Source organism: Manduca sexta, chromosome 14 (genome assembly GCF_014839805.1).
Source record: "Manduca sexta isolate Smith_Timp_Sample1 chromosome 14, JHU_Msex_v1.0, whole genome shotgun sequence".
Lineage (NCBI taxonomy): Eukaryota > Metazoa > Arthropoda > Insecta > Lepidoptera > Sphingidae > Manduca > Manduca sexta.
The window spans coordinates 9007667-9024779 of NC_051128.1; the positions used below are offsets into that span (position 1 = coordinate 9007667).

The following is a 17113-nucleotide window of genomic DNA, read 5'->3' on the forward strand; positions in this document are numbered from 1 at the left end:
CATATCCCTGATCTCGAAATAGACTGGATAACACCCACCTTGTTTATTTATTAAAATTACTTAAGACTTGACTTAGAACGCCTCTGAAGCCAACAAACTATGTCATATTCAGGGAAACCCGGACGGATGGCAGCCCTAGTTCTTCAAACTTACGACTATAACACTAAAATTAAACAATTACCCTTAAGAGTATTATAACATTTGTTACAATTACATTTTTATTAGTGTAATTTACCCATAAAACACAAGAATATAGTGTACCTATTCCTTATTCTTATGTTCTGAGTTTATCCATAGAAAAGTATAGGTATAAATATTATATCTGGAAACTGTTTAATAATGTGAGGAACATTATATGAATTAGAAGAATATTAGGAAATAGGAAGATAAAAACTATAGATAATACATTTATTAGCATTATGGTAAACATTGATTTATGTTGAAAGACAACAGCAACATACAAAAATATCCAATGGTTATTTATTATTTACAACAACTAACTATTAAGTATAAGCACCATTATCAATTTCCGATCTATTCGAAATTGGCAATACAACAGAACCACATACGTAGTTTTCCAACATACAACAATCTTTAGCCTATTTCACAGTACATATAAGGCCATAAGTTTAAAATATTTATGTATCATAATGGGTTATACGACATTTAATATTATACAACGATAGTGCCTAACGTATAAATATACTATTCGTCCATATAATTTACAAATTACTATATAAAGTGTACCTCTTAACCAGCATAAGAGATAAATAAGTTACTTATAAAATATCACGTAGATCAAAAGAGCATACAGACAGAATAAGTAGGTAGAGATTACAAGACTACAACCTAATCTATAAATGCATATTTGAATATTCATTGACTAAGGCATTCTTGTGGAAATATAATATATATTTTTTTTCGTATGAAAATATACTTTATGGTTTAGGGTATATATTCAGTGACTGTGTACATAATAACATTTTATTTGAAACAACTATTTTCATATTAAATACTGACATCGATAGACATTACGAGTACATACTGTACAGAAGCTAAATGAATGGTGTTATATACCTTACATGTCTTTAACAAATCAAGCACTCGATCGTATTGAGATCAAAATGTACATATAATAATTAGAAGAAATAAATCGCTTTATTCCTATGTACTATTATAATTAAACTTTTACATAACTATGTTACATATTACGTAGTTAATAATAACAGGCAGTGCATATTTGCGCAAATACGTTAATTATTCTAAGTCTTAAATCAGACATATTTCGATATGTAATTGTTAAGTAAAAATATTATGCATTACAGGATTCTACTTGTTAATTTTTTTTGCTTATAATATATTGTAAAGTGGCACATATTTACTAATTTTCGTAAAAACAATTATTTATTTTATGTTCTTTTTATTGCACTTTTATTTATTGGTATAACGTGTGCGCGAAGCTTCGTCTGAGTAGAGATTTTGATCGCACGGCATGTTATAAAAAAGATCAATCCATTTTCTGCCAATAAACACGATATCGACAGAACGCATTTGACAAGTCAATTAACGCACAATCATTTTTTTTCTCACATGTAACATACCTCCTAAATATTGTACAGCTCTTTTACTTAAATTAATTTATGCACGGAAATATTTCCGCGTCCTTCGGCAAAATGTTGAATATATTATACAAAATATAACTTATTAACACAATCGATACAAAGTTTTGTAACACACGAACATCTTTTAATAAGATCATATTAAGCTGCGGTAAGTTATACAATTTGGTATATTACTTGTAGCCGCAAGGAAGTAATTAATAATTATTTTTTACTATGTATAGCCGTATTCATGCGACCAGGGCTATCGAGCGGGTGAGTCGCTGGTGAAAAGCTAGTTTGGTTTAATGATTTTCACTTGTATTGGGACATTTATTGTCCAAATAAAATAAAATCAGGTGTACAGACTACAGCATACATCTGATTTTATTTTTTATTAGCAGTACATATTAAATCTATTTTAAATATACGGCATCATTGCACAAGTTAATAAAGTTAATATACTAATATATATAGAGGTTGCTGCGCTTGGTGATCGCAGTGTAGAGCCGGGTGCAGGCGGTAGGCGTCCACTGCCGCCCTCTGCCGGACATCCCATCCAGTATTGCGCAGACGGCAATTGCTTCTCGTTTTCTACTTGCATTTGTAGGTCATTAAACTTCCAATAGCCTTTTCCTTTGAAGAAGTACGTTTTGCCTGTGTATAAAGGTATATCGATTAAATTCTGTGGCTTTATATCTTACATCATTATTTGAATGACACAAGAAATCTAGATGCTGATGTCTTACCGTCTTTCCATTGGAAAACGCTATCTATATTGTAGCTAACTCCTTTCCACATTGCCATACTGCGTGGGTAGTCGAGTTCTACTCGACCTTCGTCCTCATCGTATCTGTAAACGATATTTAGTCATTTATAATCACGGATTTTCAGACCTATAAAGACATATTTATGTAGTTAAATTAGCAACATAAGACTTGTTTATACTATATTAGTAAAAGGTGTGTATACAAAGTATACGTACTTCCAATACATTGTCCCGCTATAGAAGTACGTTTTGCCATTGTAACCCCACACCATGGCTGCGTCTATTTTTTCTAAAGTTGGAGGTAAACCAAGTCTTGCTAATGGTCTTGGATAGCCCGGTAATAAAGTTTGTGTACTGAACAAATACAATTCTTTACCTGTAAAAAAAGGCAACAATTAGAATGGTTTCAGCTTGTAAAAATCTTACAACGTTTAAGTTTTTTTATACTTTACCTATGAATATAGCTATCTTTTTGTCGGGTCTTTCATATACTGCATCAACGTGCGTAAGATTTCTTGGTAGACTAGGCCACATCCTAGTAATCTCCATCGGATAATCAGGGTATCGTCCGTAAGCTCCTATCCTCCAATGGTACTGTAAGTAAAAAAACAGATATTATTAACATTAGCGGTAACAGGATATTTTTAAAAAGTATTAAATTCTTTTTTTATTCGATGTTCAGGTAGAAAACTTACCCTATTCTTAAATATGAATAATTCTCCACGTATGAGGGCGACAGCATCGTAGCTGGTGTTACAAGTATCTGGTTTATCTGATTCCGGGGCTCGGGTTGGTCTTTGTGTCGTTCTTTCAGGATAGTACTTCCTTGGATAATCCCGCCTTGGTTCATTTGGGTAATTATGTCTAGGATTGGTGGGATATTCATGTCTAACAGTAGGATAATGGGGCCTGTAAGTGACGGCATGAGTGGTCGTTTCTGTAGGTCGTGGATGATGCTGGTGGTATCTTCTGCGCGGTATTTCTTCGCTAGTATTGTAAAATCGGCGAGTTGGATAGTATGTGGGTCGTTCTGGGTAGGTTTTAGTAGGTCTTCTCGGGTAATTAGGAAATCTCGATGGATCATGGGGATACGGAATATAATCTGGTTTACGTGGATAGTTTCGGTCATGATGGTTCGGGTAATAAACGTATGGTCTTCGAGTAGTTGTGGTGGTAGTTGTGGTAGTAGTTGTGGTTGGCGGTGGAGTTTCAACAGGTCTGTACGGGATTTTGGCCCATTTCCTATTGTTCACTTTAGGACCTAAAACAAGAAGAGTTAAAATTAATATATGTACTTAAATACATTTAAGTTTTAATTATAATTTATTAATAAATATAATATTAAGTTTTGTTTTAAATACGTCATTTGGTAAGTACTCACCGTACATTTGTTGGATACCATTGCGGTCATCTTCAGGTAACACGAAATTGGGCTGAATACCTTGATACCAAGGGAACATAAGAGCCCCCTTCACTGAACTGTGGCTAAGACCAAGTGAATGGCCGAATTCGTGAGCAGCAACGGCAAAGAGGGATGTGCCTGAAAAATGTACTTGTTGTTTAATCTTTCTTTAACATACTATGGCATTAAAACCGATACTATTATAAAACACTGAATTAATTCGGCTCAACTCAGCAAAGTTATCTAGTGCATGTGGTTGGTGAATAAAGGCGGATATTTACACATGGCTAGCCGAATACAATCCAAAGCGTCGTTGTAAGCGTCCGTTGTTCATGTAAATTATCACGTGTGAGCGGTGTGCGGTGCACGGCGTACGGTAATCGCTACGACCGTGTCCACACGGCTGCGGTCGCGCGACCTATCGGGTTGCGAACTTGTGACCATGTTCACACTATACATACTGCGCATTTGGCTAAATTAACGTTATATATTTGGAAGGGGCCATCTAATAAATTACATTATTTTTATGTAGTTTAAGCGTATAAGCCTATTTGGTTTTATCTAAACCACTCAACGTAATTAAACGCCACGTATGTATAAATAAGCTATCACAACAACCTTTACCCTGTTTAGATTAAAGGCGAGTTCAGTGTTATAATTACTGAGGTGTACAAGCTTCTTTAGCACAACATTTGCATGTTAAAACATTGCTGACCGCAACATGCTCATTTCCGAGCGTAACACGTCAACTTTTACCAAAACTAAAGTATTCCTAGAATATTACATCTACGGTTTTATCTATAACGGTCTTTATAGAGCTTTATGAAAGCTCATATTTTATTCTTGAAAGATTTGATTTTATTTAGACATTGTGTTTTATAGTAAAGACAAAGTAAAAGTGAAATCAATACTAAAAATTTAATATCAAGTTTGAATAACAGGCGTTACAAAGTTCAGAAGATTGAAACTGTGCCTAAATTCCAAGGAAGGACGAAATTGTTTTGGATAATGAATTTAATCGGATGAAGGGGTATAGTCGCCAGGCCTACCTTTATTCAAAAATACTAAATTGTTAACATCTGAATGTAACAGTTATTTGTGCTTCGAAGCAATTTTTATATATTTAGTAAAACATTGATCAATAGACATTTCTTTTAAATTTTATAAACATTTACCTTCTTCGTCATCGTTTTTAGGGTGCAACAGCCATAGTTCGTCGTCGTCAAAGTGCGCATCTCCTCCGCGGCCAGTGCCCGGAAAGAAAGCGTGGGCTAATATCGCACCTCGCCCATCGAATGGATACGCATCATCGTGAGCGCCTCTGCGAAAAACAAAACAAGTGTTTGTGAAAAATAATTGCATACATAAAATATTTATTTACAAGATCGGATACCATAAAGTTATATTATATCAGATATATAAGTTTCAACAATGATTTATGTTTCAATTAGTTCCTATGATTACGTTTTAATTACTAAATATTATATATATGTGTGTATTTACTCTATGTTGCGTTGTTGCTCTACAGTTTTTAATTATGAAAATAGTCATACTAAAGTAATGTATGCAACTCACAACAAACAACAGTAAATTAAGTGGACGAAGCCTGCAGAGCAATCAAACTTACCTCCCTCGGGTGTGTGCTCATACTACCTACCTAATCATTTTTCGCAGCAACAGAACAACTAGAAGACCTCACCCATGCATATTTCACGCGATATTAGCTGACCGTTGCGTTATTGAGTTTCCATGTGAAAGTTGTGCCATTAACCGATACGGGCGGGGTGCGCAAATAAGGAAAATATTACCGCACTTAGTACGTGTGCGTATGCTTGTTCCGGCAGTTTTACACCTTAACCAAATGGATTTATGTCGGCAAACAATGTATTCATTTCGTTTATTTTGTATGAGTAATGAAAATAATGCCCACGCGCCTGAATGTTGTATAGAGAAAAACACTTCAGTGAAATCATAGTAAAGATAGATTTAAAAAAATTTAAACGATTTCGTCAATAGCCTGATTAGTTATCACAATTAAATCAACAATATAGGAACTATAAGGGCTGAGATATATTGTAGAAATGTAGAAATGTCTTGATGACATAGGCTGCCAAATTTAATGTGCTCAGAATGAGAAGTTTCCCAGTTTAGGATGATTTATTGCGTCGATGGTGAGGTCGATGGTATCTTTTCGCCTGTTGTTACGCTACGACTTAGGCATGAAAGATATTGCGCATTATTGTGTTTATGCATTTTAATAACATAACGAATTAAATATAGTTATAATGGTAATAGTTATGCAAAATGTGTCATTTTATCTTACGCTTTAAGTTTGAACAGGATTTTAACTTGGGATTATAAAATGTTGAAATTTAAATATCTTGACAGAGTGCAAGGTCTTAGAATTCCCTAGGTCAATTACTAACTGGTGTTCCTCTAAGGGAAAATTGAGGATATTATTATTTTGAAAATATATGTTTATATACAGCAGGCGCTAAACAGATATATCACATATAGTACATACATTTATATCATTCGCGACTTGGAGGAGGCAGTTAAGTTGTACGTATCCTTTATTACTTGAGTAATATTACAGTTTATGAGCGTAATAAATCTCGGAGACGCATATACGTGGCAGCGGGTATGCAATCATTCGCGTAAGACTCAATGAACGTCCGAAAGAATTCTTTGTAAATCATATAGTATCGTCTCGGACAAGGTTTCCTATTGTAATAATAATAATATATATTATTATATTATTATTAATAATATATATTAATAATTAATATTAAGGTTTCTTATTGTGAGCTTACATTTAGCTATATTAACCGTAAAATATGATCACTTCTATCTTTGGATATTCATAATTCAATGAAAATATTTTTTCTCGTCTCCACATTTTACATAGTTATCAAGTTTTATTAACTATTTATACATACTTTATATATTTATCATGATTAAAAGTCTTATAGGTGCGTAAAAAATTATTCATTTTCCGTTCCGAGAAAAAAAGTAAGTACGAATTGTAAATTTATTTTTAGTACTACGTGGTTATTTTTAAAAAGATATTTTCATATCTAAGAAATTTCCCCTTTTATGGCATGCATTTCCTAGATGATATTATTTTCCATATCTCCTTGACCTATTGGAATTGAACATTTCCGTGGAATATCATAGGAAACGGAAGTCTTTTATAGTGTGCAATATAAGTTAACGGCACACATAAAATTTAAAGACAGAGTGACAACAAAACCTTGGATTTCATACGGGACTCGAAATACTTATTTTACGAATTTGTTTTAATAAAAAACATTTAACCGCATGTAATTAGAATTAACAACATTTCTTTTATTACTCATAGTATGGTGTGGCGCGAGTAAAGCTCTATTAGCATAATAAAACTTAATTATCCCAAAATATTATATTAATTTATAACAAAACTCATTGTTTTACTACGAATAATTTGATAAAACATTGAATGCAAATTGAAATAATAGAGATCGATACGAAGTGAAGGAAAATATTAATAGGTATATAAAAATTTAAGAACCTAATAAATGGACCTTAAAGTTTTATATTTTAACAATTTGACTAAATTTATAACCTTAGTTAAATTTGTATTAAAAATAAAAATAAGCAGGTACAAACAAGGAGACAAACCAATGTTCGTTATCAACATTGTAAAAAAATAAAATTTAATGCACAACGTACATATTGTATGTGTGTAACTAGTAAAGTTGGTGGTGCAAGTTTGCAGCGTTTGCCGCAATATGACGGTCGCAATATGTCTGTGGTTCAGCTTTTTGTTGTCGTTACTTTCTCATATCGTCCTCTACGATGATCTAATAAGGGAAACTTCGCCCTTACTTCTCATTCGATATGCGATTCCTGTCGTCAACTGTACGTCATATCATTTCTTATACGTGTAACTCAGTTTTATAGCTAATATCGGATAACTTAGAAGCTCGTCGTATGTGCCAACGTTATAATTAAAAAGATTTATATCTTTTCAGGTAGATGGCGCTTATCTACGGTGTTCATTAGAAATTATGTGACATATTTCTTTAAGATTTGTGTGTATGAATATGCATTGATGTAGGCAATGTAATTTTAAAAAAGCGAACATAAATTAGAATCGCCGCTGCTTTAAATTAACTTACATATAGCTATCGTTTATGTATGTATAATAGATATATATGGTGTTTAAATCGCCAATATCTCCGCATGTATTAAGTACATTACATGTAGAACGGAGAGCTCCCGATACAAATGGCCATCACACGCGTTGAATACGAAACGCCGCGCCGTGAAGAAGCGACACCGGCACCGAGACGTGGAAAAAAAGTTAATTTTCATTATAATACACTTACACGTATAAAGGAGATTCTGAGAAAATCTTCTATTTGTATTTCATTTAGATATAGTGTAGGTAGTGTTGCGTTATTAGATAAACAGCGAGGTGTATTTGCTGTCACGTCACGTCCTCTGAATGAAAGTGAATCGTGATCGTGAACGGGACCTCCCACGTCTGAATGGGAACCCATGCTCTCCAATTTTACTTAGCGATCTTGACGAAACACCCGACACGGTTATCGTAAGTGTAAATTCGATAAACCTATCGAATCACGGCCGCTTTAGAGAATTTTCTGAAAGTGATTACTAAAATTTTCTTGCAGGCTTCTCATATGTTATAGAATAGGTTCGTAAAATGATTTCTCAATCTTTTAGATAAGAAAATAAATTATTATTAATTAAAGATTTGTTGCAGTATTATGTAGTCTATGCTACTCCTAATAACAATAATTATCTCTTGTAAAATACAAATTACTGAATAGTTGGATAAATCTTTAAATTAAATCTATTACGTAACATTAAAACACAAAATACAAGTATGCATATAATATACATGCTATCTATATATATTATTTATTAGATCCAGTTTGTTTTCATTGTCCAACCCACCGACCCTATTCTGATGCGTCGCACGAGCAACACGCAAATCCCCTTAAAATGGATAGGACGATTCTGTAAATCTTTAGTTGATTGTTATTTATTATCTGAACAATAAATCAAGCTACGAACGTTGGAGTTTTTAGGCGTCACTAAACCTTACTTATCATCGTAATTATGTGATCCCGATTGCCGAAAATATATTGTATAAGTATTATAAAGAATAAATATAATATCTATCTGTATTACTTAAAACATTTTCGTGAGTTTATAATATGGTTGTATAAGTATTATACTACTTATTGTCCTCCACTCTATCTGCAATTGTTACATTATAAGCAAAGCTTTGAATAGAACTCCGATCGTTTAAACTACGTCACGTTAGTTTAGAACGACTAATTAGGATTTATATTGCGAAATTAATTTAATTATTCTGGATGTTAACGGCCTGAAGCTGTTGGTATTGAAAGAAGGTATAAGTAGTTCCTCATGCTGCGGTGTAATTCGACCTGCTTGATGCTTGGTCAATGAACTTCGATTCTAAGCTACCGTCCAGTGGACTGGTTAAGGGATAAAGTTCGCGTCACATAAACTTGTCTTCCACCTTCTCTGACCAAAACTATTTAAACAAATACACTTGCACATTTTGATTCATTAGAAACCATTCTTATAGGCCCTTGCAATATAAATTCTACTCTTGAACGAGATATTAATTTTATGTGGCTGAAGTAATTTTAGTTAAATTTTATTAATAGTTGACTGTAGCTTACGTAGCTGTAGGTACTTATAACATTTTTATTAATTGCATATTATTATGATTCAAAGTTGAAATTGGGATCCTATGGTATCCGATCAGGTAAACTCAGTGTAAAATTCGTAATCATAATTATGTTGGTCTTACCTAGCAAAGGCGACAACGATGTCTGCTTCCTCCGAGTTAATCTCCGTGAATGTGAGACGCGAGGCCTGCTCCCATACGTCGAGCGCGCGCGCCAGCACGCTCCTCGTCTCGCCGGGGTCCAGTTGCGACGGCCGCCGCACCGATGACAAGCTGCACACAAAAAACAATATCAAACATTGCCCATGTTTGCAATTGATATTGTATCTTAATCATAATTTGATGCCGCTGGTTCAATTCGAATATACAAAAGTATAGAACATTGAATCATTTATTTCTCTGCACGAACACCATCAATCAACCAGTTTTGTCCGTCTGAGACAACAATAACACAGAGTGAGGTTCGATGTTACTGCCAATAGAATGGTTGATGAGTGAATTACACGTGAAAGCAACAACAGACTATGGCGCACATTTAGGTGCTTAGCCGTGCCCGAGCCCGGTCAGCTTCCGAGTAATGGAATAATCGCATTGTGGACAATTTAAGTGACTTGCCTCTATTTAACGCTAGCTGCGTTCATTACAAGGGATTTATGCGTTGTCATGTACAACGATGGCTTCATTAGGTTACACAGATTTTAATTAGAGATCTAGTCTGAGCTTGGTGTTTTTGTATTATAATGAAGCCGGAGGCTTAATTCAACAGATAAGTGTCAACGCACGGGTCGGGCTGCCAGTGTTGCGGTCGCGTTTTGTCCATATTTGTGCAACACATTTTGTCGGATAAAATATCGCTTCCGCGGGTAATTAAAACTAACCAACGCGAACAGCGACCGCGGCCGCCGTTGTCAACAATTATTTTAATAAAATTATTAGGGGACACCGGGGAAATATGAAGAGATAATACGAGCGCCGTTTTAAAAGCCGCCGCATTCATTTTGAAATTGGCTCGTGCATGCAAAATGCAAGTGTCTGGGCAGCGGCGGTCGGTACTAATATAGTGATATGTGCAAAATAATTCATCGAGTCTTTTTAATGGGTCGAGCCCCAGGACAGTGGCGCGGGCGCGGGTGGAAACCGCTCCAAATTTATTATTGCCATATTAACATCGGCCGCCGCTTGTGAACGCACTATATCAGCCAACTAGTTAATTGCAAGCCTTGGATGAAACTCACAACCACATTTCGAAGTTAATGTTGTTATGTCAGCCCAAAATAATGAGTGTGGTTGAATTGCATGAGAGAATTTCATTGGACCTTTGAACCGTTGCTCTGTATTGTTTTTAACCGTAGTTTCAGTCGATGTTCTTTTTATAAACTGGTCATTTACAAAGTTAATTATCTGTATTTAATACTGCCTTAATTAATAGACTTAGAAATATGCCAGCATGAATACAAAGAAAAAGAAAAAGTAGCGAAAGGCACGACTATAGTTACAGTCATTCAAATTATTTAACATTTGTAAAGCGAGACGAAATTAATTAAAATTCAGAAGTATTCCACTGGACTAAGAAAAATTATACAGTCTTCATCCAGTAAGTTATTGCGAATGAAGCCGGAGAAATAACTTTATTACAAACGAGGTCAGCTTCACAATAAATTTCATTAAAGTGAAACACGTGAGTTGCTAAACAAGTCGTCAGAGATTTTGGAGGACTTCGTAGCGCGTTACCTATCGGCGAGTCTGAAGGAGTTGCGAGTAAACAGAAGCCTACCGGTTGACTCCTGAGGGTAATAAATGTAGGGCCGGTACACGTGAGAGTGGGCGGGCGCGGACGCCACGTGAGCGCCTGCTCTGGGCACGTGTCGCCTTCAGATGTCCGCGTCCACAATACACGCTCACGCTCGTCAGTACTGGCAATCAATGCCCACCTTACGCAATCGTTGTCAAATAAAGCAGACTTCAAATTATATGGAAAATCCATCTTCATAGAGTCCCATCTGTACTCGAATACACATTGAAATTTATCCATTGTGAAAGGATATTTCGATAATTTTATCGCTGGCGCAAGCCTACAATGGAAGTTTAACACGTATTATTTATTGTCCCTATCGGCAGGAGATTGACACCCGCATGAGTCCATGAATATCTTGATTCACTATAAATATTCGTCATTGTTATATTTATTGGTAATAAACCATGATGATGTGCGTTCGATGCTCACATTAAAATGTTTCTGTATAATTTCGTGGAGGCGGGAGGGGCACTGCGTTTATAGCGTGAAATAATAAAACATGCGATATGATGACGACATGGCGACGTCTCCTCAACGAAATGGACATAATCTCGTTACGATGTCATAACAAACAGATTTGTAAGCACGAACTTTATGGTCTGTGTCCAACGAGCTCAAATTAAATTTTCCGAAATAATCTGTCGGCGTGCTATTAAAATTATTCGTCCGTGCAATGTTTCACAGAAGTTACACTTTACTGCCAGGAAAGATTGACTAACAAACTGATTTCTCCTATGATTTATTTATTGCTAGTTAAATAGCACCCTTAGAGTTGTTTGTTGCTATATTTTCTTATTTTTTATTTCCATGTGAGGGATAGGACGATACCAAAAAATGAGTTATATTACTTATTATAAAGATTAGCAAGTATATTCAAAATAATTTTTGATTCTGGAAACTTATTTATAAATGTGGAATTAATTATTCTTGTCTTTCCATCACTGTTCGCGTCACTGAATTTAATTAAACACATATTTTTAATACAAGGCCACGATGTGGTACCATATTAAAACAGACAGCATTCAGACAGGATTATTCCAATAGGCAAAGCACGAGAGATGCCAAATTACATTTTATTTTACTGCTCGAACGGGAGAATTAGCATAAAAATAATAAAATGTCAGTAGAATGTAGTCCCCCGTGGCGTGCCAGGCGTACCCTGCTACCGACTGCCTGTCAAAACGATTGTCGGCCCACCTCTGACAATGACATCTCGTTTGTTAATAATAGAAAATGATTGCTATCTATTGCAATTTATTTTTAACATTCAAAAATAAATCAGTATAAAACCTATTAATAATTATTTAAAGTTTAATTCACAACACTCATTAGCTTTAAGTCCCACATATTGAAAGTGTGGGATGGCTTTTATTAACCAAATAATACGGCGAGTTTACGTTTTACGATATAGCGTTCCTTAGGGGCTTTTGATCAACATCACTAATCGTTATAATGCGGGATGTAAGGGGTTTTCACATCTTTGGGTCAGAACCGGCCCTAACCCAGCTATCAAGAAACATTGAATAGGGCTATATTTTGTCCGCTTAAGTAATCATGTTACAGTGTACTGTTTATATTCGCCTGTGGTTTATTACAAAGCAATCACAATTATTATTTTAATGCGTTTATTCACTCCACTCCGACAATGCATTCCTTTAAAATGGTTTCCCCTCCGCAGTGCGGTTCTCTACGCCTTTGCTCGTCGCTCGTGCCGTACCTACAATGTAGATAAGCGACGTGGCAATAGGCATTGATGCTCTCTGGAGATTCAATAGCCGTCTACCTCCTCAATTCTTTGATGTATAAAAGGATTTAAAGCGACTCTTCAATGTGAGGAAATTCCAATTTGGAATACGTGATGCGTTCTTAGTTTACTATTACTTAATTTTATCTTTATCCGAATTTATTTAAAATGTCAAATCAACAGTTTTTGTTGTCCCCACGTACTGTACAAAAATAATTATTTTATAGTAATTGTCATAAGACGTCGTGGCGATAACATTGTGTTGCATTAAACTTGACGTTGAGTTCTAATTCAGCTTTATCAGTATCCTCCTAACAGCTCCTTTGAATGTCGGCCATCGGCTTTCACGTGCACTATTGTGAAGGAGGCCTTGATACTCCTCTGGGATTTAAGAGGATTTCCAAACGACGCTTTATTGTCTGTATTTATATGGTAATTGAATGACAATATAAGCGTTAATTATAGGAAATGGTAATGAACTTATTTTCCATAGTTTTCAGTCAGAAATTCAACTTTTTACAAGGATAAAACATTTAGTAGGAAACGTAATCCGTAAAGATCACATATGCATTTATGTAGTTGCCACGACAGTGCATGTAAGAGAAATTAGCGAATTCGGCCGGTAGAGCGCCGGGGGCGAAATTAAGTCGAGAGTAATATTGTTATGACAGTAATAGCATATTACCGCTGTACGTGCGAGCATTTTCCGCGCGAGCACAGATACAAAATTGAAACGATTTTTCTGCGACACGATTGCAATGGTAATCAGTGAGCACTTTTACAATTCATATCGAATATCGATGTCCTGTCAACCGGCCAGCTCTGCGAAATTGTGATCCATTTTGTAGTTATTTACGGTGTAAAACAGTAGATATTGAAAATGAAGATAAACTGATATATTTACGTTAGTTAGTGCTGTAATTGTAGGTATATCACGATCAACAATATAAACACTGATAATATTAATTGTACCGATATTGTAGTCTATTTTTTCATTATATTATTATTTGTATCATGATTTGCAATATGGATATTTTCAATTTTATACATTCTATTAGTGTTAATAGTTAGAGTTTAACGTTCTACACTAATTGTCAAGTGAATTATTTTTACACTTATTGTAAAACTATTAAATTTAATTTTATTACTGTCTAAAGTAGCATCCCATTTTTATAAGTGCATAACAGCTAGCTAAAGACAAGACTTGTTAAGAACTTTTATATGAGTTGGCTAAACTGAAAGCGATATAATTGGAAACTTGAGATGGCTGTGTAATGCCACGAGCTTCGTGTATCGGGCGCGGTGTAGTGTAACTACTCTATGATATTAATTTTGATTATGAAAACGTACTGCTACACTAAACGAATTATGTGTTGTCTAGAGTTTCTTATAATTATATAAAACATTCATTAGTTTTCTTTAATTGAATTGCAAAGATCAATGTAGATATTTATTTAGTGTATTTTAATTTAGTGTTTAGTAATCTCTCTTGTATTAATGGGTGCATGATAATGAAAGTAAAGATTTTAATCAAGATTTATTAACATAATAATACTTGTAATTTTATAAAAAATGTAAACTGAACTGTGTTGGAACAATACCAAAAAAGGTTATTTCTCAGTACTGTCTATAAATAATAACGCATAAAAAGGGGCATATTTTAAAAGTAGAATGTGAAAATTCTGCAGAAGTGCCTTGATAATTTACTATTTGGCACGCCCATTGGTCGTGCGCGTACACGACAATTAGTTTCTTGAGAAGTCAGATGTCTTGTTAAGTAGACACAAAACTACTTGCTATTTTAAATTTAATCTTTTCAAACTGTGAGAAACTTTTTAAATTACTAAAATGTAGTTAGCAACTAGATAAATGCAGGCTTTGATACGTTACTCAGGAGCAGTTAGGGGTAATTAGTGCTGGCAGATTTTTACTGTCGTATTAAGATTAATTTCATTACTTGATGGAAATAGCATTGATATTATATTTTTTTATTTTTAAAACGCTACGCCTCAAACCCTATTTCACTCTAAAAATAAAAGTAAGATTCAAGGCTCTAAATATCAAACCCTCTCGAAAATTCAAAAAACATGATAAAAGTTTAAGATAAGTGAACGTTTGAAAAGTTTTTCTCTATCTGTATCGATAGAGACGAGCGCCTTGAGCGCAAGAGGCTCCGTTCCGGCCGATAACCGGCGGATGCGATGTTGCCAGCGCTTTATGAATATTCCCCCAGCTTCCCACTGCTGCGCAGAGATTAGAGGGCGTTACTACCGCCGCCGTCAAATGTGCATTTGCGAAACCCTTTGGAGTTAGATACGGTTACATGACCTACATTAGGTACATACTGGGTTGGGCGTGTTACGTTATTAATTTGTTTACATAATATTTACTAATTTGTTTATATTTCGCTCATATATCTAATGATTCGTAGCATAGTTCGTAACTTGTAAATTACACATCTTTTGTAATGGTCACAGTGGGCTTGAATTAAACATTTTGGAGACTATGACTTTGTTGAATGTAAATTATATAGTGTTAATACTACTTTACTCTATTTTCGATGTTGGGATACGCCTATATCATCACTATTTGCTGACATTTGCACAACTGTAATATTTAGTCAAATAAAACCACACGAGTTTCCGTATGTATTATTCCACATCCAAAAAGTTTAAAAGTCTTAGAACCTTTTAAAATATCTTTGAAAAATAACGTTAAAATTATAAAAGTGTCGCCATAAGTTGGGTTAGTTTACACATCCAATAAAGTTGTCGACTAAGTAACTTTATTGGATAGTCAGCGAGAATTGTTTGATGTTTCAGCCATTGTAACTTGCAACGTGCACTCGGGAAGCTCTTAGTGTCTTAAGTTATTTTAACTACACCTTCGCCTTTCCTTCTTAAAACAGTTGACTTTTAACAGAAATCAAATATGTTTGTAGTAACAAATTATCTATTTTGAACCATTTTAACTAGGTGAATTTATTGCTAATTTTTATATTTATTATAATTAAAACACAGTTGCAGCGTTTCATGGTAAGCGTATATATTGGCGTATTCATATCAGCGCGGTGACGCGACGGACGATTGCGGAAATGACAAAGCGATTAGTTGCAAGCCTGTGCGTCCTGGGAGAGATATATCCGACGGAACTAAGCGAAATTACTTCCCGCCGGCTCCCGATGCACCGCAACAATGTCCAACCAAACTGTGCAATTCGATTTAAGAACGAGCCACCAGCGAAAAGTCCGTCCCACGTCCGCTTCTAAAGTTCCGACTCGCTCGCTTCATTAGAATCGAAATTCCCACGGTTCATTAGGATTCCCCAGAATTCTCGGCGTTCATTAGAAATACTCGAGCGGCAGTGGACCCCGGACGTAAATAAGTGATTAACGCAGTTGGATTGTTTTCAGACGCTTCGTCGGAGTCGGCTCTGCAACTAGTTGGAGTGAACTCTTGATACATTTAAAATGAGCCGCCGGCCGGTCCTCGGCCCGCCGTCGCCCGCTTCAACTGTACGCGCTAATGTTTAATGAGCTCTCTTACGTTTCTTACAAACGGCTCCTTTTGGTTTTTTTTAATATCGCCAACATTCTTGACGCCGCGCACCACTTTTTAAAGACTTATCCGAACGTGAATGAAATAATAACGTTCCTCGCTCACGAATATTTTCATATTCTGACAAGAACTTATTTATCAAAAGCAACGACCCGCGGTGGTTGTGTGTAATAGGTATTTTAAGCTGAATTTTATTACGTCCCTATGAAAGAAGGTAAAACGTAATCCAAGGTATTAATGTAGATTCTGAGATACACGCACTCGTTGGAAGTTAATACATATTTGATTCAGAGCGTAGTAATATCTAAGCAGATATAAGTTACTTTGAAGGAATATCTTTGTATAAATTATGATTTATACGATATTAATATCAATACGAAATTATGTATAAGTTTTTGTTGAATTATAACTATTTATTGTAGTTTCATACTACTTATATTTAGTACATATCTAACATGAACTTGAACGGGTCAATATTGATTACCAAACGTATAAGCCAAAAGCTTTAATTCCAAATCGT

At 35.0% G+C, this 17113-nt stretch overlaps 1 protein-coding gene across 1 annotated transcript in view; it reads right to left on the minus strand.

Annotated features, from left to right (window-relative positions):
- Positions 1-394: 394 nt before the first annotated feature.
- The window catches only part of LOC115445226 (matrix metalloproteinase-2), a 146192-nt gene continuing 129473 nt past the window's right edge, over positions 395-17113 (minus strand). Inside the window, exons 5-12 of the mRNA XM_030171436.2 lie at positions 9621-9770; positions 4945-5090; positions 3749-3907; positions 3063-3628; positions 2820-2961; positions 2584-2743; positions 2348-2451; positions 395-2255 (exon numbers count right to left, since the gene is read on the minus strand). Coding sequence (XP_030027296.1) covers positions 2020-2255; positions 2348-2451; positions 2584-2743; positions 2820-2961; positions 3063-3628; positions 3749-3907; positions 4945-5090; positions 9621-9770 — 1663 coding nt within the window. The 3' untranslated portion in view covers positions 395-2019. The remainder of the gene's footprint in view (positions 2256-2347; positions 2452-2583; positions 2744-2819; positions 2962-3062; positions 3629-3748; positions 3908-4944; positions 5091-9620; positions 9771-17113) is intronic.